At 43.8% G+C, this 27,254-nt stretch overlaps 2 protein-coding genes across 7 annotated transcripts in view; both read right to left on the bottom strand.

Annotated features, from left to right (window-relative positions):
- Nucleotides 1-2,058: 2,058 nt before the first annotated feature.
- Nucleotides 2,059-10,452, bottom strand: ERP29 (endoplasmic reticulum protein 29). The gene is made up of 3 exons (XM_035120538.2): nucleotides 10,281-10,452; nucleotides 6,386-6,524; nucleotides 2,059-4,291 (listed from the first exon to the last, which is right to left on the bottom strand). Exons 1-3 carry the CDS (start codon nucleotides 10,422-10,424, stop codon nucleotides 3,786-3,788), a joined length of 789 nt encoding a protein of 262 aa, XP_034976429.1. The 5' UTR covers nucleotides 10,425-10,452; the 3' UTR covers nucleotides 2,059-3,785.
- Nucleotides 10,453-12,178: 1,726 nt separating this feature from the next.
- The window catches only part of NAA25 (N-alpha-acetyltransferase 25, NatB auxiliary subunit), a 37,845-nt gene continuing 22,769 nt past the window's right edge, over nucleotides 12,179-27,254 (bottom strand). For 5 of the 6 annotated variants that reach the window (XM_035118451.2, XM_035118449.2, XM_060276337.1 and 2 more), the window contains 14 exons: nucleotides 27,063-27,175; nucleotides 24,363-24,570; nucleotides 23,432-23,521; nucleotides 22,639-22,819; nucleotides 22,381-22,480; nucleotides 21,987-22,138; nucleotides 21,384-21,509; nucleotides 19,758-20,001; nucleotides 19,436-19,559; nucleotides 18,282-18,347; nucleotides 17,666-17,763; nucleotides 17,433-17,543; nucleotides 16,250-16,396; nucleotides 12,179-15,840 (listed from right to left, as the gene is read on the bottom strand). In XM_035118451.2, coding sequence (XP_034974342.2) covers nucleotides 15,718-15,840; nucleotides 16,250-16,396; nucleotides 17,433-17,543; nucleotides 17,666-17,763; nucleotides 18,282-18,347; nucleotides 19,436-19,559; nucleotides 19,758-20,001; nucleotides 21,384-21,509; nucleotides 21,987-22,138; nucleotides 22,381-22,480; nucleotides 22,639-22,819; nucleotides 23,432-23,521; nucleotides 24,363-24,570; nucleotides 27,063-27,175 — 1,883 coding nt within the window. In that variant the 3' untranslated portion in view covers nucleotides 12,179-15,717. The remainder of the gene's footprint in view (nucleotides 15,841-16,249; nucleotides 16,397-17,432; nucleotides 17,544-17,665; nucleotides 17,764-18,281; nucleotides 18,348-19,435; nucleotides 19,560-19,757; nucleotides 20,002-21,383; nucleotides 21,510-21,986; nucleotides 22,139-22,380; nucleotides 22,481-22,638; nucleotides 22,820-23,431; nucleotides 23,522-24,362; nucleotides 24,571-27,062; nucleotides 27,176-27,254) is intronic. The other variant, XM_035118450.2, reaches the window with a different exon arrangement.

The following is a 27,254-nucleotide window of genomic DNA, read 5'->3' as shown; positions in this document are numbered from 1 at the left end:
TGCAGCTTTGGCCCAGTCACTTGGGGCAAGGGGACAATTTCAGGCTGTCAATCAGATCTGCGACTTTTTCAGCAGACTCATTATCATTCTTGAGCACCTTTGAACCAGGAAGAGCCAGCAGTTGACACAAGTCTGCTTTGTCTGTTTGGACAAGCGTCCCTCCAGCTCCGTCACCTGAAACGGGAGCAGCTATCCTTTCCTAGGCCAAGGGCTGTTCTCTTTTCAAAAGTATTTTTTAAAGAAATGCATATAACACAGCAACCAAGAGTTAACCAGAACTAGGAGTTGACCCTTAGTTTTAACAGGCCCATAATATTCAATAGTAGGGACCCAGGTGGCGCTGTGGGTTAAACCACAGAATCTAGGGCTTGCTGATCAGAAGGTCGGCGGTTCGAATCCCTGCAATGGGGTGAGCTCCCATTGCTCGGTCCCAGCTCCTGCCCACCTAGCAGTTCGAAAGCACATCAAAGTGCAAGTAGATAAATAGGGACCGCTCCGGCGGGAAGGTAAACAGCGTTTCCGTGCGCTGCTCTGGTTTGCCAGAAGCAGCTTTGTCATGCTGGCCACATGACCCGGAAGCTGTCTGCGGACAAATGCCTGGCTCCCTCGGCCTATAGAGCGAGATGAGCGCCGCAACCCCAGAGTCGGACAGGACTGGACCTGATGGTCAGGGGCCCATTTACCTTTAATATTAAATAGTATCATACCCATGGTGAAGCCATGGCAACAACAGCCCATCTAGTCTGGTCCCAATGGAAAGCTTCCAAGCAGCTGTAAGCACAAGTGGGGCCAGCTCAAGACATTTTGGCACCCGAGGCAAACCACAAAATGCCTTCAAGCAATGTGCCTCAGCCGTTGCTGCCACTGGCAGCGAGCAATGCATTCCTTGGGAGGCCAGATCTGCTGCCCCTGTGGATCCTGCTGCCTGAGGCTGCCGCCTCCCCTTGCCTCATGGGTGAGCTGGCCCTGATAGCAACTCTCCCCTCCTTTTGCTTCCGACAGTATAGCCATCATGGCTAGGAGATGCGGACAGCTAAAAGGACGGACTTCTTCAAACAGCGCACAGCTGGCCTGTGGAACTCTCTCCCACAGGAGGCAGCGACGGCCAGTTACATCCTTGAGGAGGAACTCCAGGGGGCAATCAAAAGGAATTGGGCAAGTGAGGCAGTTCAAGAGTCCACTGGACTCCAGCCAAACTATACCAGAAGAAAATAAGAAGTGCAGACAACTGCTGGAGATGTGGGAGTAAAAATGCGAACTTAGTACATATGTTGATTAACTGCCCGATGATAATATCATTTTGGTGCGAGGTGAAGATATTTATAATAAAAAGAAATTGTTATTTAGGGGAACTGAATTTAATTCTAAATTATATTCCGGAAACGTGGGAGATTTCAAGGGGTAAAAAAAATGTAGTTATAGGTAAATCTGTATATTCAAATCTGAATTGTCAAATTGTGTTATTCTTGTTATTATTATAGTTTTTGTTGTATGTGTCTTCTGCGGTTGATGTTTGTATCGGAAAAATGATTAGATAATTTTTTAAAAAAAGGAATTGGGAAAGTGAGGCAGTTCAGCTCCCTGCTCACACCCAGTTCTCCCCACTGAGAGTGAGGTGGACACATATTGTTTATGTGTGGGGATCTGGTATTGGGCAAAGATTTCAGCGTCACCAAAAACACACACAAGTTTCTAGATCATATGATGGTACAGATTGGCTCTGAAGCTTGGTGAAACTGAAGAGGACTGGAGATCGGGTCTCTCAAATCGGGTCTCCAGGCATTAATAGGGCAATGCCCGAAGCCTTCCCCTGCTACATAGAGGGCAAGCTAAGGACAGCATATGGGGGATTCCCCAACCAGAAGTCCCCCCCCCCTTTTTTACAAGCAGCTGCAGATTTGCATGTTTGATTTGGATTAGGCTGCAGCACAGCACTGTGTGTGTGTGTGTGTGTCTAATCTTCTGCCCTGCTCTCTCATGGCCCCAAACCAAACTGCCACCCCCATTGTTGCTGGTTTTAATAAAGGGAAGAAGAACATGAAACACTCCAATCTCAGCATTCCCACCTCGGGCAGTTTGTTCTCAAACACTTAAAAGTTTATTTAAAACAAAAAGGAGGAAAGTCAATCATACTGAAGTGCCAACTCCCACAATCAGTTCTCACAAATCGCAAACTAATCTGAGCAAGACTTCAGATTGAATGAGAGATCCCTTTTACCAGCTGCACTGGCTCCCGGTGGAGTACAGGATCAGGTTTAAGGTGCTGGTTTTGACCTTTAAAGCCCTATGCGGCTTGGGACCCTCGTACCTACGGGGCCGCCTCTCCTGGTATGCCCCGCGGAGGACCTTAAGGTCCACAAACAACAATATTCTGGAGATCCCGAGCCATAAAGTGGCTAGATTGGACTTAACTAGGGCCAGGGCCTTTTCAGTATTGGCACCAACTTGGTGGAACGCTCTTTCACAGGAGACCAAGGCCCTGCGGGATTTGTCATCTTTCCGCAGGGCCTGCAGGACAGAGCTGTTGCGCCTGGCCTTTGGGTTGGACTTAGTCTGACCCCTGTGTTTTCCTCCCTCATGGCTTGGATTTATGGACTACTTAAAATCTGGCTGCATTTTAAACTTAAATTTTAAATTTTAATATTGTATTTTAATCTGTATTTTAATTAATTGCTTTTTATGTTTTATTGTAATTTTATTGGTGTGAGCCGCCCTGAGCCCGGTTTTGACTGGGGAGGGCGGGGTATAAATAAAATTTATTACTATTATTATTATTATTATTTTATTATTATTATTATTATTTTCTTTGGCTCAGCACAGAGGGCAACACAGAGGGGGGGGGGAAATAATAACCCGACTCTGAATTTTCCGCCCAATAACCTTTATTAGCAAATTAAGTACCCATGTAATTCCCCTCCAAAAAATATTTTTGCAAATACTGGTCAGTAAAGAGACGGACACCATTTCTGCCTCCCCATCTTGGCCAAACCTGGGCTCTCTCTCTCTCTCTCACACACACACACACACACGATTCCACCCCCTGCTTGCTTGGATGGTTGAATTCCTCAGCACAGATCACACAAAAACAGGGAGGGCGGCCATCTTCCATTTCCCACCAGAATACCAAGCACCATTCTGAGGGTGGCCATTTTGAGCTCACCACGCTGGCTGCAGCCCGCCATGAATATCTGGCAACTCTTCCCCACCCAATGACTCAGTAAGCCTTCTGTTTTGGTTGTGGGCCAGCTGGCACAGGCCACAACATTACAGGCCTGGTGGGGCCAGGACTGGCTGCACCTTGAGAATTCAAGCAATGACAACAGGTCGCATCATGTTCCAAGTGCAGCCATTTTGAAAACCCCCACCAGTGAAGGAGGAGTTGCGCCAAGTCCTGAGGGCAGCCATCTTGGACTGGCATGGACAACACTTGTGAGGAGAAGCCTTTTCCTTTGAGGAGAAAAGGGAAGGGGGGAAAGGAAGGATTATTATTATTATTATTATTGCCTTTTTAAACAAAGGATTAACGGATCTTCGACCTGCAATGCTCTCAACAGTGCTGAGGGAACGGTGGCAGTCTCTGTACTGTTCTGAATAGCACATAAGGGATGCCTTTTGTTAAAAATAAAAGGTTAAAAAGGGTATGTGTGTGTGTTTGTGTATGTGGGAAGTTTCTCTATGAGGGGAATCCATTGAAAGAGAGCGGGGCATTTTTGCTTGCATGAAGGAGCACCAGATCGGGACCTCGGCCCACCAAAGATTTCACAGAGCACGCCATTTCTAGCATGTCAAAGTTCCTCCTTTTCCTCCTTGGTCTTCTTCTGGAAGGAAGCAAGGATGTTCAAGCGCTTCTGGAGTTCCTCCTTCTTGCCCTCGCTCATCTTATTCTCCTCAATGAGCTTGCTGATGCGGGAGACTTCGCTGGCGGCAAACTGGTCCCCCTGGGCGAGGATTTTGCTCATGACTTTGACGTACTGTTCCGAGGACTTCTGCTCTGTCTCCTTCGCCCTGGCCAGGAGCTTCCGCCCTTCTTCCAGGAGGGCCTGGCGCTCCGTCTCTTTCGTGGCGCCCACAAATTTGCTGGCCAAGGTGTCAAACTCCTTCAGGCACCCCGGCATCCCCATGTAGATCCCCCTGCTCTTCAGCCAGCGCTGCAGGGAGCTCGCTTTGACCTGCCCAGGATAAGGCAAAGGGTTGTCCAGGTCGCCATCTTGGAACAGGTAAAAAACCGGGTAAGCGTCTTTATCGAGCTTGTACTTCTCCCCCAGTTCCATGTTCAGCTTGTCGCCATAATCTGCGAACAGAAGACCGATTGTAAAACAGTAGGACTTGAAAATGGGGCTATGGCTGCCTAAGGCTATGGCTGCAATCCTACCATCTGTCCTACCATCTGCGGGATCAGGCCAATGGCCCATCTAGTCCAGCGTCCTGTTCTCAGAGTGGCCAACCAGATGCCCCAATGGGAAACCCAAAAACTCATGCGACATGTTCCCAGACAGCTGGGCCACTGCCAGATTGGTAAGTGTTGTTCAGCAACATCTGGAGAGCTGCGGTTTAACCGCCCTGGTTTCAGCGAATAAACACATACTAGTCTTTCTCACTGAAACCGGTGGGTTTTTTAAAGTGTCTAAATCTGGACTGTATTGTTTTTCATTTTGAAATGTTCTAGAGTAGACTCAGGAAAGAGGAGCCGAATCCTATAGCTACACAGAAGTAAGTGCCATTTAACTTAGTGGGGATCTCTACTCTGGGGAAGCACCATATTGTTATTACAATTAATTCCTTAATCGCCTTCCCTAAACCACTGTCTCAGGGCGATTCACACATAAGGTAATTAAAAACAGATAAAACCACACACACAAAACCAAGCACGTTTAATAAAATGCTAAAATTCTGACCAGTGAACACATGGTAAACATCTAGCCAGTAGGGAAAGCCTGCCCCCTGTAGAGGGGGGAATCCCATATCAGAACCCCCCCCCCTGCTTGCAATGGGAGATCACTGCTCACTTGCGTAAAATCGGGGATTCCCTTGGGCCGGTAGAGGCTTCTCCCATTTCCATAGCAAAATGGAGGGGGGTTGTGTGTGTGCCTAGGAGACATCTGTGCAGGGCCGGCAAACGGCACTTGTCATGCAACATGCCTTGCACATTCCCAGGCAAAGTGATGATGCAGAATCACACACCAGTCTTATGCAGGGGGTGCTTCCTCGAAATACCCCATACCTCATAACTGAACACATCGCAAGCCTTGCAACTTCTCTCTCTCTTCCCATCCCTGCTCCTTTTAAGCAAACACACGCAGAGGGTTTCCTACGATTCATTGGTGCAGTCAACACAAATAATTTTGCGAAATGTAACCAGCCACTTGCAAACTGGCAGGAGACATGACAAATCCTATGGCATGTGTTCTACCCCCACCTGACTACCAGCTGCTGAGAACTGCAGGTGCTCAAATGCTGTTTGCGGGTTTCCCATTGAGGCATCTGGCTGGCCACTGCGAGAACAGGATGCTGAGCTAGATGGGCCTTTAGCCTGATCCAGCAGGGAACTTCTTACGGTGCTACTTTTTTCCTCCCTCTATGACAAAGAGCAGATAAATGAAATGAGAGCGCCCACCGTTTTTGCAAGCTGCTTTTATCTCCCTGCAACCAAGTCCCCATTTCTCTAAGGGTCTAAGTTCCTCCACCCCATCACAAAAAAATCAGAAGTTTAGAAATAATGAAGTAAGCACTGTGTTTCTGGCTGTGTCTAGCACCTTTTCTCATTCCACCCATATAAAACAAAAATCAGTACAGTAATGACTAGCTCTCTCACACAGTTCCTCTGCTCCTCAAATCAAAATGCAAAGGAGTGGGGAACTTAGGAAAAATTCTTCCTGCAGACTGGGCAATGGCAGGGGGGGGGGGGGAAAGGAAATTAAAGCCACGCCTGTCTCTTCTGTCTCCCTCTAAGCATCTTCAACACAAATTCTTTCCCTCCCCCCTGAAAAACAAAAAATTCAATATCTTAGTCAGACAGTGAGTTTACTTCCCATTTCTTAATAATCCACAAGACCATCTCTCTCTCTCTCTCTCTCTCACACACACACACACACACTCACACTATTCGGCAACGTCAACCAGTTAATACAATTAAAGCTCTGCTAAACTCGGTATGTTGCATCAGCCAGGAGGAAAAGATGTTTGCAGAGATTCAGGAGGAAAGGCATCGTTCTGATCAGCTTATCCTAAGCAAAAAGCCCTGCCTCCTTTATTGATGTTTGCAGAGTGTTAAGAGATACAACCCAGTTAATGCTGAAAAAGAGGATCCATTTTAAAAAAGAAAAGAAGTAAAAGATAAATTTATAAACCTCATGATCTGTGTACAAGTCCGCCATAAGCACCTCACCTGATATCCCCACCTCGGCCACCAACAAATCGTCACTGGATTCTGAGCTTTCGGCCACCTTTTTGAACTCATCCTGCTTCTCTCCGTAAGGATACTGGGTGTCAAATTTCACCAGCACGAACTTGTGCTTCGGGATCACCTAAAAGGATAGCACCACAAAAGCTCTGAATGTGCGCTGTCTGGAAGCAATCTGGTTTCCAAAGTCACCTGCAAAACACCTGAGGCATTCTGACTAATGAACATCTCACCTGAGGCTGCCAGTGGTCACTCAACCTTTACAGCCCTTTACAGCTGGGATGAGGAACCTGTCTCCACCCTGCCTGTCTCCCCCAATAGTGACGGGGCAGGAAGTCCCATCATCCTTGACTACTGGTCATTGATGGGGACTGGGATCCAACAATATTTGGAGGCCCCCCATCCCCCATTCCTTTGGAATTCAGCATGAGCTTAAAAAGAGAGGGGCACTGTGTCGCTCCTTCTCAAACACCAGTGCTGACCCTCAACTCCAGCTAATTTCCTAGAAATCCAGAAATAATTTAGTCAATCGACTCTAGATCTTAAAATATCTTTTTTTTTAAAAAAAGCCATACTTTATTGAAGTTCGTGGAAAACAAAAACAATCTTAAATAAACAAAAGAACAAAACAAAAAGACAATCTTGTGTAAGTAATCTTATATAAATTTACAAATATAAATAAATTCAATCTCAAAATATCTGCAGCCAATAAATAGGATTCTGTGTGATCGTCAAAAAGTTAAAAGCATCTCACTTAAAAAGCTATTCTAAGGTGCAATCCTCATGTGAATCTGCAGTTGGCTGTCACTGAGCTCATTTTACAGAAGGGTAAAACAGGCTATTCTCCAGAGATAGTCCCATTTTTAAAAAAAGGGCAAAGGGAAATATGATGTTTGTTGTTCTTGGTTATTAAAATTTTAATAAAATTTAGTAATTTAAATATTTTTAAATGCACGGAGGTGGGCTTTCTTGCTGCACCCCACTTATTGGATAGAACTGCTGCAGGGCACAAAAGTGCAGGATGTGACTTGTCTGGAGGTGCACAGTTCCCAGGCTTTGGGCGGAGACGCTCCAGTTCCCACACCTCTGAGGAAGCCCTGCTTAATTTTGACTTAGCAAGGTAGTACCGTAAGTGCAAAATGCCTGGACTTTGCTGCAGAAATGCTACGTGTTAACAGCAGGCTAATAAAATTTGAGCGGCTATGACTACACGCAAACATACTCTGGAAATGCAGCCAGCAAGATAGGAATCCTAAGTTCTTTTCCAAAAATTAATTGTTGCACCCTGGAGCTTCCATTCAATTTCTCAGCATAATAAGCTCTTCAAGCTGGTTGAAATTCAAGTCAAGCACAGGTGCATTAATACCCCTACCTGGGCCATGATATACAGTGGTACCTCTACTTACAAATTTAATGCGTTCCGAACGCACATTTGTAAGTCGAAAAAAATTGTAAGTCGAATCCCATAGGAATGCATTGGGAGAAAAAAATTGTAAGTCGAAGCAACCCTATCTAAAAATTCGTAAGTAGAAAAAATCCTCCATTCGTAAGTAGAGATACCACTGTACATATGATCTAACATATGTACATGATCTAGCAGGGGTGCACAGATGCTATGCTCATGGGACCTGCTTTGTTTTTAACTAGACTCCCAGGAGATCCAGTGAGTAGAGCTGGGTATTTCATTCAGAATCATGAGCCCGGGAATTTATTTTGAGTAGCAGAACTGAATGGACCTCACAGTCCTTCCACACACAAAAATCCATTTCTGGTTACCTCCCCACCTCTTACTTCTTTTCGGAAATGTAATTTAGGACAGGGAGGGATCGTAGATCAGTTGGTCAGAGGGTGGTGCTGTTAAGGTTGCAGGTTTGATCCCCGTATGGGACAGGTGTATATTCCTGGGTTCCTTCTACAATTATACGATTCGACAATTAGACAAATTAATGGAATTAAAAAACTGTCCAGTAGCACGTTAGAGACCAACTAAGTTTGTTCTGGGTATAAGCTTTCATGTGCATGCACACTTCTTCAGATACCTGAATGGAAGAGAGGGCTACTGATGGCTTCTACTAGTCAATTGGCTATGCTCTGCCTCCACAATTGGAGGCAGAAATGTTTCTGACAACCAGCTGCTGGAAACCACAGAAAGGGAGATTGTTCTTGTGCTCAGATGCTCCTTGCCTGTTTCCCACAGACATCTGGTTGGCCACTGTGAGAACAGAATGCCATTAACCTGATGAGCCATTAACCTGATCCTGCAGGGTCTTTTGTATGTTCTTAATGTTTTGCTGGAAGAAGAGGTCTACTGCTGGCTTATTATATATTACAGGAAAATAAATTCTCCATATCAAGAGGAAGTACACCTCTGAGGCTAGGAATATACAATGGGGAGGGTGTGTGTTGTGTGTGTATATTCAAATTGAGTTGCTGGGACTCTAATTTGTCTTGAACCCATTTTCCACCCACCACTCCAGGACTGATCCTTCCATGTGCTTGCTTAGAAATGAGCTCTCTGCATATTCTCAGGGGTACTCTCATTTCATTTTGCTCAGGGGAGGAATCCTTGGTGCTGATTCAGGAATCAGACACAAATTGTGCCCTTCCTCACCCTGGAAAGCAAAGCAAGTTTGCACTGCCCTTGGCATCCACTTGGACAACCATGATTGGTGACTGTCTGAAGCCGCCTCCCTCGCCTGGGTGGAGCAAGGAGACAATTTTTGCAATTAAAACTGCAGGTTGCATATCCGAAACTAAGGGCAGAGAAAGAAGTGGGAGTGAAACAGGACACAAAAAACCCCCATTTCACGCCCCACTTGCAATAGTTGTGGAGTTACACAGAAGTAAATTCCACCGAAGACAGTGGAGGTTGCTTCTAAGAAAACAGGCACAAGTACTCCTTCAGGTCCCCCCCCCAACAAGAACACAGGTTACTAATGGAATATCAATAGTAACAGTGGTATAAAGGCTCTATTTTTAATCCAATCCAATCCACTGAATCAATATTGCAATCTATTGCTATCAACATGCATGATTCTGTAAGATCTGATTAACATAATTTAAGGCAGCGGGGATAAAATAATTCAGTGTGAGATTTATGTTGTGTTCAGAGGCCTTTTGCGTCCTGAAAATGTGATGCCAAGCTAGTGTGTGCAAAAAGTAGGCCTAAGACCTGGGTTCAAATCCTCCACTCAGCCCTGAAGTTCACTGGGTGACCTTGGGCCAGTGGGAGTGAAACAGTCTGGCCTAACCTCTCTGCCTAACCTACCTCACAGGGTTGTTGTGGGGATAAAAGGGGGAGAACTATCCATGCCACCTTGAGCGTACCCTGGATGAAAAGTGGGATCTAAAAGCAATAAAATAAATAAAATAAAAACCTATCGCAAATACTGTATGCGCGGGGATTCTCGTTAGCACCGTATGGCTGCACCTAGCCTTTGTCATCTCCAACACCCCCTCCCCTTCTTCTTTCCTGCTTCATGCCAACGGGCCCGCCCCTCCCCCATAATCGAGTTGGAATATGCCCGCTGCCCCCCCCCAATAATATGGGGAGGGGGGCGTGTTGCGCAGCTGATCCCTTTTCAGGCGCACCATCCCAAGCCTTCTTCCCCCTGCAAAGAGGCGCGATAGGCAAATCGCTTTAACTAAGAAGCAAGCCGGGCGGGCAACGATTAGCAGCCGGACTTCTGCAAATTACGTGCTATTTGCAGTTTTTGGCATAATTTGAGAGAGATGCCCCTATGTCCACCGGGAGGAGGCAGAAGGTCCCCCCCCTCGTTCCTACTCCCCCCAAAAGCATGCAAGTGTGGGGTTTTCACCATCACCCCCCCCCCCTTGAGAAAACGAAATAAAAAGCAGAGCGAAAAGGCAATTGCTGTACCTTGTAGAAGGTGATGGCGTCCAGGGGAAGGGCGCCCTTGGTGTGCAAAGCGCAGCTGCTCTCCAGGGCCAAGCAGAGCAGCAGCGACAGGAGCAGCAGGGCGCACCGCCGAGGGATCCCTATAGCCATGACGCCCCGGTGCATTTCTGGGCGAATGTGGAAGATTCTACAGGGAGGGAGGAGCTTTGCTGGGCATGGCCACGTGACCAAACGCTGGATCCCTCCTAGGCAGTTCAAAGGGCCGCCTCATTTAGGAAGCCACGGGGGGGGGGCGGTTCTTTTTGGGGGGGGGGTTGCAGAGACGCACCGCTTTCCTTCGCCCTAGGATCCGGCACCGGCACCGGCGCCACCTGCCCGTGTCCTGTTTTGCAGCAAGCAAGACCCACGTTTGCAACGCAAGGTTTAAGCATGTGCCCCCTTTTCATTGCAATGCAATCAAAGCAAGCCCAGTTCTGTATCCCAGACAGTGCCGGATTTACGTACGGTATTAGCTAAACAAGCTATAGCTTTAGGGCCGCGCTCTCTTGGGGGTTTCCCAAAAAAATTAAAGTGAAAAAACCCTGGGTGTACATTTCCAAAATATAAGATCAAAAACAAATCAAATAAAACCTACATACAGCAACAGTGTTTTGTGTTGTGTAGGCTCCTATGATGTAAGTAATGGGCCCCCAATCACTTTAAGTTAGGTAAAGGACCCCTGACCATTAGGTCCAGTCATGACCAACTCTGGGGTTGCGGCGCTCATCTCGCCAGTGTACAGCTTCCAGGTCATGTGGCCAACATGACAAAGCCGCTTCTGGCGAACCAGAGCAGCACACGGAAACACCATTCACCTTCCCGCTGTAGCGGTACCTATTTATCTACTTGCACTTTGATGTGCTTTCGAACTGCTAGGTTGGCAGGAGCCGGGACCGAACAACGGGAGCTCACCCCGTCACGGGGATTTGAACCGCCGTTCTTCTGATAGGCAAGCCCTAGGCTCTGTTTATTTCACTATTAATATACAGGTACTTCTTCTTAATTGCATTTCACTATTAATATACTTCTTAATTGTATTGCAGTTCAACAATTACTTTGAAAAAAAATACATATTTTGTTATGTGCAAAAGGCTTTAGATACCCATTAGGTCCATAAATTACCATATAGCGTATATTTAACACAAAGAACAGCAACAATATGTTGTTGACAAAGGACAGCTGGACATATAAAGGGCCCCATTACCTTCAGTTGCTTAGGGCCTCATCAAACCTAAATCCTGCCAGGTACCCAAGGGAGGAAAAAAAGGGGTCTAGAGAACATCCCTTGTAGCAGAACAGAGAAAGCTACTCTGTTTACCATTTGAAATTTGGCAGGAAAGTGAGGAGAGGCAAAGAAAAAAGGCTTTGGGCAAGCCGCTGCCAAGCCCCACCCAAATCCAGTTTGAATTAAAAACAACAGTGCTTCACCAAAATATCTGATTTAGAAATTCTATAGGGGGAAAGAATGCTGAAGGTGAATTGTCTTTTACTCCATCAAGTGGGTGCAAACTGATTCCAAGCTGAAGTGAAAATCACTCTGTTTGCTAAGCCACTCTTCACTGAGAGACCCCAGCACAGTACAATTTAACATTACTGTACAGTAAATTAAAACCACAGTGCCACCTGCATCCCACAATTTGAAATATAACATGGGAAACAAAGGTAAATAAAGAGTATAGTGCTCCTTTGAGAGGAAGGGTGGGATATAAATTTAATAAGTAATAATTTTCTCTGAAACATTCTGAGCCAAATCTGCCTCTTTTGCAGCTAAGCATTAAAAAAAACAGCTGGGAGTCTAGAAATCCTTCATACTTTTGCAATAATAATAATAATAATAATAATAATCCCACACCCTTAAAGAAAAAGGCAGAAAAACTTGTTTATAAAGAAACTGACCTTTATATATATATTTATATATATATAAATTATAAATCCATCCAGTTTAAAGCAGATTGCTAGCAGTTTTGTCACTTGAAATTCTGTCAGCTGCTTAAGTGTTTTACAGACCTTCCAAAGTCATAAATTACAGAGAACAAGTCAAGGAAAAAAAAGTCCCAAGCTATCTTGCATATAACAGAAATCCCCTTTATAGATCCAAGAGACAAACCCTCCTCCATGATTCAACATAACAATTGCAAAATATAAATGCAATTTTAAACAAGTTAAAAATTACTAAAAATATACACCTCCCCTTCCAGCTAAATGGGCAATACAGGTGGCTGTTGTAGTTTTCTTGAGAGGGGGACGTAACTGGATTACAACCCTGAACCACAATGAAATATTTTAACTTTAGAAATTGGTTGCTGGAAGCAGCTGCAGAATCATCTTGGTTCATGATCCCAGCACTGCATAAAGGTAATTATATCCTGTGTCTGTCCATGAAACCACAACAAAAATGAGATAAAACAGCGCTACATTATTTCACAAATTCAGAAAGGTAGGTTTGTGTGTTTGTGTTGCTTGCAGAAGGTAGGAAAACATTTGGTTTATTAAGAACTTGAGTTTTGTTGACAATGATCAGTTTCTCCAGAAACTTACAAATTAACTTTTCTGCCAAATGATTATTGTGGACCCAAATGATTATTGTGCTGGAATCTGATGCTGCCCCTGATACATGTGTACAGTAGTTGTCAGAGAAAAACCCCAAACCAACTCCTATGTAATGGAGGATTTTAATCATAAGGAGTGGGGAGCAATGTATTTCCTTGATTGGATCCTGAGACCTTTGCAAACTGCTGCTTCAGAAATAAATTCAATAAATTCAAATGTGTATGATTTTCAATTCCTTTTAAAGGGCAATGCTGCTACTCACATGGACACTCACACCCCAAGCATGGATTTCAGGAGAAATCTGTTCCAGGCCCAACACAGAAGGAAGATGTTGCCACAAAGCAACACCACAAGAGCACAATTGTCATAACTGAAGACGTTCACAACTTGGCAAACAGAATTCACCACCCATACTATTTTGAGATACTTCTTGGTTATCCCCATTGCCTAGCATAGTTCTGTCCCCTGCTTTTGTCCTGTATGGAGAAGGGGGGGGGGGCTTAAAAGGTTTATTTTTGCTTATGCATCGAGTGACCTCTAGCACTGCCAACAAAAGGAAACACCTGGAATCAAGGTGTCTGATGCAGGTGGAATCCTTTTAGGAGCTGCCAGTGAAATGTCTCTGGAACCCTATATGATTCTTGCTTAAACTGGTGTTTTATTTTTTTAAAAAAGCCTCACTTCCAAAAGCAAGCACAGAAGGCATTCATTCACCAATAGATCTTATTGGCAAATCTAGACTTCAGTATTATTAACAAACTCTGTCACTAAACTGCATGTGTAGTTGGAGTGAAGAACAGCTCCAGATTAAAATAAAGACTGATTTCTTTTGTGGCGTCTTAAGAATCATGCTGGGGTTTCTGGACAGAAAACATATCTATGTAGGCATCATTCTGATACTGACACACACACACACACACTGCTCTGAGGAGCAAGTTGATCACAACACCAAACTATTCAAGGTGGGTTTCACACAGCAGCTTTCCTTCCTTCAGCGGATAGTGGGGATTGTTCCTGGAAGAAGCAGGTACTTTTCCTGGGAATGGGAAGATGGCCACAGAGAATCTACTGGTCCCCCTCAGCTGTGCGAAATGGTGATTAAGCAGGCTGAAGTGGCTAGAATGTACTAACACATCAACACAAATGGCAAAATAAAAGCCGCGTGGATCATTCCTAAAAGCACACCTGAAAATTTTACGGTCAAGGTCTTCAGATCCCTCCTAATTAATAGCAGAAATAGGCTAGTTCACAGGGCTTAGAATTCTGCACAAGGAAACCGTAGTGGACTGGCCACAAGAGAAATGGCTCACCCACTTGTTTCTAGAAAAAATGATGTGCCACCACCAGGACTACCAGCTCTTTCAAAAATTTAAAGCTTGTTATCTGATGCTGATTTTCCTTTAGCCAGGTATCTGCCAAAGCCTGAAGTCTTTGTTGCAAAATAAAATAAAATAAAAATAACCGATTTTTAGTACCCACTGATTCTGAAACAGCTATAATTTGGTAGAAAAGAAGAGTTTAGTGGTAGAAGCAACTCCCAGTTTAGGCGCGTCTGAATGAGGCATGATGGTGCCCAAGCGCACATCACTGAACCTGTAAGTAGCCCCCAAAATGTCATAAAGACGCCGTGACAAGGGGCCGGGTGGGCTGGGCTTATGGAACGGTACCCCCAAACAAAACAAGGACTGCCTATACCATGTAACATGATGAACAAAGTAACAAGGAGCGGAAGGAGGGCTATCCAAGGTGGTGCCTGGGTAATCAAGCCTGCTACACTTGCTTATATTTGGTTGCAAAGGAAGATCAACATACTTTATCGAAAGCCATTTCTTTTGGCCAGATGACAATTTCCATGCATTTAATAAAACACTCCATAATCCAGGAGGAACCTACACAAATGGTCACCAAAAGCTGTTTCAGATATGATGAAAGGTTCGGAATGGTGATAACGAACAGGATAAGAAATGGATTTGAGCTCCCTGTTTTCTAGAATCTCATCCAAAATTTATCTAATGCACATTCCCTAACAATGCCGAGGATCAATCTTAGAGACTTACGAATAACAGGAAGCCCAACTCAGACCATGCATCCTGTTCCTCACCACATAAACAGATACCAACTTTTTCTGATTTTGTTTTGTTTTTCCTTGAAGGATTGGAAAGCAAGACACACAAGGGCTTGAAGCTGCAACTCATTCAAGCAGTGCCTTCAGTTGTTAGGTTGGCGGTGTGAATAAAAATAACTGTTCTGGAGTTGGGGGGGGGGAGAAAGTCACCTGTCCTGGGCCAATCAGTTTACCAAGCAGTCATACAACTGTTCTCGAGGGGGGGTGTTGGACGGGGGAGAAAGAAAGAACACCCAAGAAGTTACACAGTGGAGCACTGGGCTCTCTGAACTTCTGCTTTTCAAAGGCAAGAAACTTGCACACAAAACTATAAATGCTGAATTGCGTGATGGAAAAAAATACAAACTCCTTTGAAATATGCTTTACACTGGATTTCTATTGCTGCTTCTAAAGACTTCAAGCCCCCAGAGAGCTTCTGGAGAATGCCCCCCTTTCCCCACAAAGGGAAGTGAAACAGGTTAGGGTTTTTTTTGCCTCTGTTACAATATGCTTATGAACATGTATAAAAAAAGTGGTCTAACCCTGACGGACAAGGGTCCCTGCTTCTGGTTTTTATGTACAATAATTTAATCAGCTTGAATATATCTTTTTAATACATAAAAAAACTATTTTTACGATCAAAAGTCCTTCATGCATTTATGAGGAAGTTCCAGATTTTTAACGTTGAAGGGATGGTGGCAGATGCTGTTTCTCGTCTGTTGTCGGCATTTCAATCTTGACCCTTGGCACCCAGGACACACTTCCTTAAACCTTTAGAGTTTTGATGGTATCAAGTCTCTTTTTCAGCAGTTCTCCCATTTCCTGTATCGCATGTTGGTAACTGTTCTGGACTTTGCTCAGCACAGTCTTTGTAAACTTCTTTTCTTCCTGGGAAGAAACATTTTTTTACACAGATAAATAAATCATCTGTGTGTGTTGTTATGTAAGCAAATTATACACCACTTAACTACAATGGTTGAGGTGGTTTACGAAGATACAATACAAAAATGAAAATCAGTTAAAACTATTGAATCAAACTACACCTAAAAATGCCTGCTGGAATAAAAAATTCTTCAGTAGGCACAGGAAGTTCAATAGGGAAAGAACCTGTCTGACCTCAACTGGAAGGGAGTTCCATATAACTGAGCCCACAAATTACACAAAGTGTAATTGAACACTTTAGTTACCTTTAAAAATGTCTCAAAGTACATTTGCACCTAACACTAAACCACTGTTTGTATTAATCCTGAGTCATCTCAAATCATAGAACCTCAATGTATAAGCAGCAGTTTCTTACCTGCGACAGTAAATTGTCCTCTATGGAGAGTTCTTCAAGTTTAAGCGCAGCTAAAGTGATTTCCAGCCCTTGGATATGATCTATCACACTGGAAATGAGAGTCTGGAGACTGGAAATGTAATCCTGAAAGCTGGTGAACACGGGGGGCTGCAGAGAGAAAAATAGAAGCTATTGCACCCTGACCTACCAAATATCTGTGCAGTGTTCTCCACAGAAGTATATCATAGGTTTTTGTTTTGGAGGCAGTGCTTTTTTATGGGTATGTTTAGCAGCACAATGTAGGGACACGGGTGGTGCTGTGGTCTAAACCACTGAGCCTCTTGGGCTTGCCGATCGGAAGGTCGGCGGTTTGAATCTGTGGAACGGGGTCAGCTCCTGTTGTCCTGTACCAGCTTCTGCCAACCTAGCAGTTTGAAAGCATACCAGTGCAAATAGATAAATAGGTACCACTGCAGCGGGAAGGTAAACAGCATTTCCATGTGTTCTAATCACTTATCATGGTCCACCAGGCATCAGAAGTAATTTAGTCATCCTGGCAACATGACCCAGAAAGCTGTCTGTGGACAAACGGTGGCCTTTTCAGCCTGCAGAGTGAGAAGAGTGTCACACTCCGTAATTGCCTTTGACTGGACTTAACCTAGGTGCCCACCCCTCAAACCTCCAAGGTGGAGCTACCAAGCCCGGACGATCTTAGCATCTGAGAGGCACCCTTTCTGAACATTGCTACAACTAAACATGAAGGTTTCCAGTAGCTACTGTAGCTGATAACTGATGATAGAGATCTATTCTCTGTGGTTTTAGTGTAATCTTTCCTTAAGACCATCACACCTCAATTAAGCAAATTCCATTAATTCATTACAGGAAACCCCTGTTCTAGAAGTGAACAAGATGTGAGCGATTGTGCACAGATGCACAGCGCCAAACCCAGAAATGACCCGGAAATGTCATAGAGGTTGTCACCAAAAGGGTGGAACAGGGGCTGGGTGGAGTACTTGCAGGCTTTTCAATTAAGACACAATTTCACAGAAGCACGCAATGACCCGGAACGCAAGCGCCACACAAATCATTGGTTGCCTGTGCACATTGAATGGAAGCAGTACTTTATTTGGCCTGTCCTGAATCAACAGTCCATTAAATTGTGGCCTGTGGATCAGGAGCAGTCCCAGAAACCAGCATTTCCTACCATTGCTACAACACTCTCTTTCTTCTTCTTCTTCTTTTTTTGCAAGCTTGATCTGTAGGGCCTGAGGACGGCGTCAGAATAACTGCATACCCACAGAACAATGGAGATGGTCTGCAAGAGTGAGAAAAGAGGTTGTCACACAGGCACTTTAGGGGCACTGATGGGTTTTTGCAACAGACAAAAGGGGTGTGTGTGTGTGGCAGGACCAGCTTTCCAAAGGTTTCATTACTCACCTCCACAAAGAAGACCAGATTTTCTAAAATATTCGGATGGGCTTGGAACCTGCCTTCCCGGACTTCCAACAAATCACCTTTGCATTTATTGAATTGATCTAGTGTTTTTGTTTTAAAAAAAGAAACAAGGTGAAACTCGTGAGGAAAAAAAAATCAAGTCTTACACAAGGCATCATATTGGGAAACACTTTTTTGTAGCTTCCCCTTTCACTGAATCTGGGACAATCTGCATGCAAAACATGCACTCTATAGCTGAGGTAGAACTTTTCCCATCCAACATATCAATCTTTATCAATATTGTTTTAATTTGACTGATGCTTAACTACTTTTTAAGGATTATCTTTTCTTTGTTTTTAGTCTCTCCCCCCCAATTTGTTTGTGTTTTATTTTTATTCTGTGCATTATTTTGGCAGTGTCTGCATATATAACAAATGGAAATGATCTTTTCAGAAAGTCAGCCACAAAAAAACAAACAAAAAACCAACCAATTTATTTACTCCTGGTAATACCCTCACATACAAAGAAAAATGAAGTTTTAATTGCATATGCTTAACTGGTAAACATGGACTAATGTAAAAAAAATTTGGGCTAGAATTTTGATTTTCAGCAGATTTACCTGTTAGTTGTTCTAGTAATAATTTAAAGCTATTTCCTATTCTCTCTTGAATTGCTGCCGAATCTTCTGAAAATAAAGAAAAGTTATCAAATGGCTTATGCAAATAATCAAATTATCTCTCTCTTTCTCTCTATATATATCAAGGAAGATTTAGAAAAAATACAATGAAATCAAGCAAACGCTGGAGAAGAAAAACTTAAATTTGCTGCCCTACGGGGGTTGAACTGGTCACATCCAACCCCCAAAATGAAAAACAGAAACATTGGTCACAATTAAGCAAAAAGCAAAGCAGTTCTTATAGTACAAAAATCATTCAATATATTTCTGGGACCCACCCTATTCCTGTGAATCTTAATTAGTTTTAAACCTCTTCTAATGCTCTTATTTAAATGGCTGCAAGTCACCCTGGAACCTTAAGTGAAGGGCGGTTAAGAAATCAAAACAAGAACAAGAACAAGTGGAGAACAAGGACTGGCACATGGTATGGACCACAAGACTCACTGCAGGGATGCTGGACAAGAACTCCCATCTTGTCCAGCCATTGGCTGTGGTGGCGGCTAGGGCCTATGGAAGCTGGAGGAATCAGTGTTTCTCTCATTTCTGATCTAAGAAAAAGCATTTGCCTGCTCTCAGGAGAGACTGCCTCCTTTAATTAGAGGCATTCTTCCATCTCTTCCATACAGTAGGGAATGGACCCTCTGTGGCTGTCCAGATATTGCTGAACTACAACTCCCATTAGTCCAAACCATGCTGGCCAAGGCAGACTGGAGTTGGATTCCAAGAAGATCTGGAGTGCCACAGGTTCCCCACTTCTGCCTTGCCAGATTGTAATTTTCATTTTTAACCCGAGTCAATGAAAGTACAGAGACAAGGCAGAAAATTCCAAAGAAAATGGTCAGAAGGCTCATAACCAGATGGCAAACTGTGATTCATTGGTTTTTTTTTCAAATCTTAAGCATCAGGATTTTTTCTAGGATTTCTTTAAAAAAACAAACTCAGAATTCCACATGAAAAGCCTTTGGCATCAACAGCAGCTTGTAAGAGGCCAATATCTTCAAACCGATCTGAAAGAGCAGCACACCCATGTATGCCTCCCTCCCGCTTCAGCAGACACACCTAAATTGGCTGCTGGCCCCAGGAATTTCAAGACTTACCTAACCCAATAGTATCTAATTCATAAATTTCACTAACAAGGTGAAATAAACTGGTCTGGCACTGGCAGCTCCCACTGTTGAAGAAACCAGCCATTCGGGAAGGTGGGGGGCCAAGGACCGGATACTAGGAGGGAAGGAAAAAAAGGGGGAGAAAATTAAATATTGTACCTTTTGCATACAGGAGAAAAGCAAAGTTGGTTCCTAGTCTAAGCTAATTAGCTCTCCAATTAAAGCACCATGCTGGCACATTAGAAGAATCTCAACTCCTGGCACAATCACAAACTGTTTTAAAGAAACCAGGAACGGTCTCTCTTAGCTGTACCTGAACCTTCTGCTCAAGGAACTGCTTTCCGGACTTCACTGCAGCGTCCAGCTTCCGCAGCAGAGCTCTTATCATGTCGATCTTGGAGGAGACGCCATTTTCCGTGGTTTTCTCGGAGTTCTTTGGCTGGGCATTGTGCCCAAGAGCTGGCAGCCCACTTATGAGCCGCAACATCAGAGATCGGATCTGCAACCATATGGTCTCTTCCTCCAAGGAGAGTTCCTTGTGTTCTTCAGAAATGCCCCTGAGTGAAAAAGGAAGGAGGGAGAAGGGGAGAGGGTGTCCAAGAAATGAGACATAGAAGTACAAGCTCAAGCTTCCCTGCTCCATTTGCAAACCCAATGCTGAGCCACAATCTGATTGTGGATGAGCAAGCCGACCTGGTGTGCACCACTGAGACCTAGGTGGACCTGATTTGATTCAGTTGTGCCTGCCCCAGTTCTTGGTGCAACATCAATTCAGACTGAAGGGGTGGTGGGGTAGTGTTGCTGCAGTCCATAGAAGTGTACTTACTACCATCAGAAAACCCTTCTCTCTTGGAGCGGGACTGGAGAGCCTACATCTGGTGTTATATTACTGTAATGCGCTCTATGTGGGGCTGCCATGGTTTGGAAGCTCCAGCAGCTGCAGAATGCTGCAGCCACATTGCTGATGAAAGTTTCTGGTTGAGAACACATGACACCATTGTTAAAACAACTGCCCTGGCTATCCATCTGCTACCGAGCCAGGTTCAAGGTTCTTGTATTGATTAACAAAAGTCCTGAACAACTTGGGTCCAGGATACCTCAGGAGTTGCCTGAAACCTTATATTCCAGCTTCTTCTGCAGGAGTGTCTTTGGTCATTCCCCAAGTTGGTGAAGCTCATTTGACAACAAGAAATCAAGCCTGTGCAATCAATTAAGAGTACACCCCGTACAATGGTCTGTTGATTATTAGTTTTAATTTATCTTTGCTTTTAGTTTGTTTTTAACTTTTTATGACTTTATTTTTCTATTTTCTATTTTTATGTTATGTTCTATTTTCTATATTTTTATGTTGTTGTAAACCACTGTGATATATTTTAAAGATGCAACAGTACATAAATGTTTTTTTAAATAAACACACAAAATATGAAAAAGCAATGGTAAACACTGTTATCTACCAATGCAGGGATTATTGGGGAGGCCATACAGTAGGGGAGAAGACTCTTTTCACCTGAAGACTGGACATCCTTGTGGAAAACCTCCTCCAAGGGCCACCAGCCAGTTGTGGGCAGGGCCAGAGCCAAAGTGGGCAAAGCAATGGATGCAGCTCCTACCCTTTGTACAATAGGCTATATATCCCAGATGTGCAAAAGTTCTCTCCATCCAGCAAGCAAGAGGCATTATCACAGTTCAATGACCCATTCCAGCCAGACAAAAGCACTTGAGGAGAGCGTGGAGAAGGGCCAGTGAGGGATGTGGCCTGGGGGAATCTCAAGGACCAGAAAGAGTTAAAGTACATTTAAGTGCTGCCTAAATGTTATATAACTGTTTGCATAAATATAAAAGGGAAGACAATCTGTTTTTAGGTTGCAATTTAGTGGACAAATTCCTGAAAATTAGCCTTTGGATAATGACAACCACAGCAGTGGGTTTTTGTACCTACTTGTCTTTTGGGTCCCAATTAAACAAGACGGTGAGGTCTCGGTTGTCCCGCAGATCATTCCAGGGAATGTCATCCTCTTCTGGACTTAGGCTCATGGACTTTATACTTTCTTCCAAAGTCACTGATCTAGTTCATGAAAAGCAATACAGAAGTATCGGGTCAGGCACTTTTAGGATGAACTGAAGAGGATTTTGATGAGACGTTGTTAGCACTCACTCAGTGCAATGATGCACTCTTGAGCACACTGACCCTGCTATAAATAATGCAATGCTCTGTGCAAAAAATAATTCATCTAATGTCCAGGAAAGCTGCATGTTTCAACCTGAGAAGGTGATATAACAACTCCCACCTTCCTGAATCACTGGCTGAGCTGAAGAGCACCAGGGTCCTCACATCTGACCACTGTGCAGCACTTTGGGTGGAAGACAGCAAATTCTGCTTCATCGAGATATTTCAGTACCACTGGGACCTGTCCCTCAATTGAGACGGCTAGCAGCGCTTCTCCAAGCTAACATCTCTCTCAGCTTTACCACCCCACAAGCTGCCCGAGGGCCACCCAGGATAAACACTTGGAAGATTAAAAACCAACTCTTCCATACTCACATATTTGCTTCAAGTAAGAGGTCCAGTAACATCCGTTCTGTGCGGACTTGTGCAAAGTGAAGTGAGGAGTTTAGCCTGTTCCTGAAAGCAATGAATTCTGGGATCTTCTCAAATGCACCATATTTATAGGCTTGAATAATGTATTCTGAGGTCTAAGGAGGAAGGAACACAGGATGGCCTCAGCATTAATTAAGCAAGGAGCTACAGATTTTATGCATCACAAGAAACATATGACCTCGGGAGCAGCCCTCCTGCTGCTTCTGCAGCACTAAAATGTTCTGGGCATGGGTCCCCTGCTCATGCAGAAATGGAAGAGACACACCCTTTGGAGAGATTCCGTGTGTTCTCTGAGGGGAAACTGGGATACACATTTGGGGGTCCCTTTGCCACTTACATCTTTCTGGTTGGAGTGGAAAAACCTGAGTGCAAAGTTGCAGGATTGTGATGCGGCAGCATAGTGACCGAAGGCTGTGGCATAGCGTGTCAGCAAGTAACTGTAATACAAACAAAACCAAAACAGTAACCATGAGAGGGCTGTTCTGCATCCTCATTACCTTTTTGGCTCTGAAGAGTATCAAATTTGACAGGTGGGCAGGGTTCCCACCTGCCAATCACTTGATACCACAATTATGACCAACACCACACTACCCACCCGATGGTGTCGTGCTGTATGTGCTTGGCATCGAGGCTGGAGTAAAGCTCCACGACTGGTTCGAACGCCCCAAGCATGCAGTAGATCCGGATGAGCAACAATTTGAACTGAGCATTGGAGGGGCTGTGAGCCAGCCCTTCTTCTAGTAAAGTCAAGCAGTGCCAGGCAGCCGGCTCCTCACCTGGGAAAAGAACACCACACTCAAGCCTTGAATGAGAGAAAGGAGCAGGAAAGATGGTCAAGCAGGGATGAGAAGCCCCCCTTTTGCTAGGATCCAAGAGCCACGGCCATGTCCCATGCTGGACATCCCACTGCTTCCCACAATATTATGATTATTTAATGTGTTTATATCCCGCCTTTCTCCCAAGCTGGGATTCAAGATGGCTTACAACATTATAAAATACAAAGTAATAAAAACCAAAGTAGTTAGAAACAATACAACACATTTAGAACCAGCATTAAAACATTGATTGCCCTAACAAGCAGAACAGTGGTAAAAAAAATGTCTGCACCTTCGTTTTCTAAGGCCTGTTTGAATAGGAAGGCTTTAGCCTAACTTCACTAGGAAAGGAATCCCACAATCTGGGAGCAGCCACAGAAAAGGCGCAAGTGACCAAAGGTCACACACAACGAGCTTCAGGGCCGAGTAGGGATCTGAACCCTGGTCTCCCAGGTTTTAGTTCAAAACTCTAACCACGCTGGCTTTAGTTCATATGGCTGCAAACCACTGCTTGAGCAGTTTTGGGCTGAAACCTCTATTTGCATGCATGCAGTGGAGCATGTAAGGACATACCTGCCTCTAGCCAGATGTCAAGGAGCAAGTGAACAGCAAGCAGACAGTAGTAGTCGGAAAACTGCAACTCTGTTTTCAAACAAGATTTTCCTATGGAAAAACAAAGTCAAGCAATGTAACTGAAAAACTCGTGGGTCTAGCATTTTAAACAATACCTGGCTTGCAAAAGGTATTGTTTAGCAAGTAGTTACAGTACTTCTTGCATATTTACAAAGAAGTCCGCCCCACTGAATTCAATGGGACATAATCTAAAAGTTAAGCGTGCTTAGCATTGCACCCTATGTGCCGTATTTAACAAAGTTTTACTTAAGAGAAGAGCTATTGAAACTAATGAACCTACCTTAGTCATGTTCATTAATTTCAGTGGCTCTACTCTTGAGTAAAACTTAGTTGAATGCCAGCCAATTTCTTATTTCTGGAAATCTGCATAGACCTTTTACCAAGATTTAACTAATAAACAGTTAAACCACATCTGCTTATATCCTTCTCTGACTAAAGTAACTTTTTCAGTTTGTCAAAGCAAAATCCATTAAAAGCCAAGCAAACCATGTAAGATATCTGATGCAGTTCCATCCCTGAAGATATGTAGGAATCCATTGGACTCCACTCTAGAACTCCTCAGAGGAAGGATTAAACGCAACAGGGGGCTGAAGTAAGCCAATAGCAATGACATGGTAGGAGGCAGAGGAAATACCATATTATTCTGTATATACGATGCCCCCATGTATAAGATGCCCCCCATTTTGGGGGACTAAAAATTGAGAAAATGGGAGGGGGGAGATTGTCCTTGTATAAGACACCCCCAATTATTTTACATTCTTTTATAATAAAACTCCTAGTCTTATACATGGAAAAGTACAGTAATTATTAGGATTTTTCCCAAGAACAGTGAAGTGGTCTGACATTTAGGCTAGATTCAAGCCCTCCTCACCAAAATTCAGTCCGTGCCGATATCGTGACATCAAGTCCTGGATGGCTCCCAGTTTTTGGGCTTTGTCCATGGTGTGGTAGAGGCCAAGCAACCTTGTCAACTGCACAACACACAAGTGCTGCTGCAAAGCTTTGATGTTAGCTGGTAGTGCAAGTTTCTCTTCTGCTGGTGCAGACAGGGGGATGACCCCCAGCAACTGGTTGATGAACTGCGGGGGAGGGAAAAGGAAATGTTAGATTTGCAAAAACCTAGCAGGGATGGCAGAGAGATCCCATCAGTGCTGCTGAGACCTTTGGTCCTCCCCCCCCCCCCACCGAACTGTTTCCATTCCACCTGGCCATTATGAAAACTTTAAGAATTGGCAGGCACCCGAGTCTGCTTTTCTTCTTTCCTCCTCACCCCTTTTTCCTTTTGCATCTACCACCAGCTGCCCTATGGGAAGGATTCTAATGAATCTGTATGTGTTGATTACATGTTTTCTGGTTTTTAAAAATGTAGTTTAAAACTAGATCACAAAACACAAAAAACTAGATCACAAAACACAAAAAACTAGATCACAAAACAGTCTGTTCAATGTATGCCACAACTGGCCTGAACAACAAATTTAAGGATGAACAGAAAGACGTTCTCCTCAAATAACGGATCACCTTTCTACCGGTTGAAGCTCGTCTACTGATTGCCCCAAATTTGATTTGGATAATTTGCAGTTGTCTACTTGAAGACGAAAGGTTTGGACTCTGGCTCACATGGAAAAGCTGACTAAACAGTTAGCAGCACTGAATGGAAAATGAATGGAAAGCTGTTTTGTAGAAACAGGGTATGCCTTTACATATCAGAAACTGATTCTGTCATGCAACGTATGGCAATGCATGCCCAGTTATGGCAGGGCATATTTGACTGCTCTCTATTCTCATGAGGGAAGGGTGTCATTTTTATTGCATGGGGGTTTCTTGCATTGTTATACTAGAGAACATTTACATTTTAAATGTTACTTGTAAGCTGCCTTGGAAAGATATACATCCGTTGTTATAAATAAAGCTGGTGGTGGTCCTTGTATTTTTCAGAATCTAAGCCTGTAGACAGGGATCGGCTTTTTAAATTATTGTTTAAACCACTTAGGGAACCGCTGCAGCTGAAGAGCAAGGCTAAAATGCGCTAAGAAGATAAACGTGCAGCAGAAGTTTCAAAATGTATAAGCAGGTTGTATGCCTTGTGCAATCTGGTGCCCGTCAAGTGTTTTGGACTACACCTCCCAGCAAAATACCTTGAGGGCACCAAGTTGCAAAAGCCTGGTTGAGAATAGAAAACACCTAAATTTTCCAGCTAGAAACTGTTCTGCCCTGGGTTCTGCAGGGGCATGGTGTAGGCTTGTTTGGATAGGAACATTGTGAAGAAAGTGCAGAATTCTCAAATCCTTATCATCTATGAGAGCCTGGGGACAAACATTTTCAATGAATATACTGTACTCGAAATCGCTGCACAATATCACTTGTTCAAGGGCACCAATTGGGGAAAGCTGGCATTGTGAGGGAAGCAAATGGCATCCTATTCTCCCCTCCCCCATGGATATAACAAAAGAAACCGATGAACAAATATTGAGATGAGTAGCATGTAGGAAATCAGTGGCTAGGAAATCAGTGGCTATGTAGTGCCCTCTTCCTCTAAAACATGGCCACCTCCTTGAGTCTCCCTGCAGTCCTAAGAGAAACACACTTAAAAAAAAAAACTTCTAAAAACCCACAATATTCAATTCAGCACCGGATTTCAGATTTCACTCTTAAGTGACAAACCCTACACATGACCTTGCCTTGGAAAGTAAAAATTCCTGCCTTGGAAAGCCTGTATATCGTGTGTGTGGGAGAGAAATTTTCGAGGAGTTACAACGATACTTTCCCTTCCAGTAAGGCTTTGAATTAATGAACCATCAGCAGGTATAAGGCAACAGGTTAGGATTTCAGGGCAGGGTAGTCACCTTCTACCTGTGATCCTAGAAAGCTGCTGCCATCAATATTGGGCAATGGGGACTCCTGCTGAAGTGGTATAACGCAGCAACATCTATCCTAATATTTGATTAAAGTAAGATTTGTTTTAATGTACTGGTGTTTACAACCTGCTTAGAAATGGCATCTGCTGGATTATACTCAATTGCACAGTGACCTTTGGCAAGAGCCACATTAGAGCTAGCAAAAGAACAAAAAAAAAACCCCTCTCTTAACCTCAATAGTGCTGGGACCATAGTTCTCAGCAGTTTTGTTTACAGCCTGACAGGCCAGGGTTTTTTCTTTTCTTTTTTCCTTTTGCACATTTAACCATCTAGCCACAGGGGCTTAGAAGAACAATGAGTTGAGCAGCAGGATTTCCAGCTGCTGAAATCACTCAGTACAGCTACTCATGACAGCAAAGTCTCTTTTGAATATTGGGGCAGGGCCCTCGCTGCCCTGCACAGCATAGGAAGCAGAGGGAAACTAGAAAGAAAATAAAGCAGTAGATAAAAAAATAGATAAAACAGCATCTTTAGTCAGATTGACTTGAGCTGGGGCAGGAGCACACAAGCCTTCAAGTTTCTGCATAATCCCAAGGTGCACCCGAAATGTTTTGCCTTAATTGTATATTTCAATCATTGGAACAAATAATACAATCATGGTGTCCTGAAAAGAAAGGAAGAGAAAAGATCAGCAGACAAATGGCCACCAAACTCACCTTTGTATATTGGGTTGGTGGGAGGAGATCTACAAACACCTTGATATCAGTAAAGCAGCAGGGTTTGTCCCCAAATTGTTTGAAATATTGGAACATCAGCTCTTCTGGATCACCTTGTAAGTATAAGAGCAGTGATTTAACATGTTTTTCAGCAGTAAAACAGGTAACTGAAGGGAAGTGACATATCTACAC

The sequence above is a fragment of the Zootoca vivipara genome, chromosome 6, assembly GCF_963506605.1.
Source record: "Zootoca vivipara chromosome 6, rZooViv1.1, whole genome shotgun sequence".
In the NCBI taxonomy this organism is placed as follows: Eukaryota; Metazoa; Chordata; class Lepidosauria; order Squamata; family Lacertidae; genus Zootoca; species Zootoca vivipara.
The sequence above is the reverse complement of the archived record's forward strand: the minus strand, read 5'-3'. Positions and strand labels throughout refer to the sequence as shown.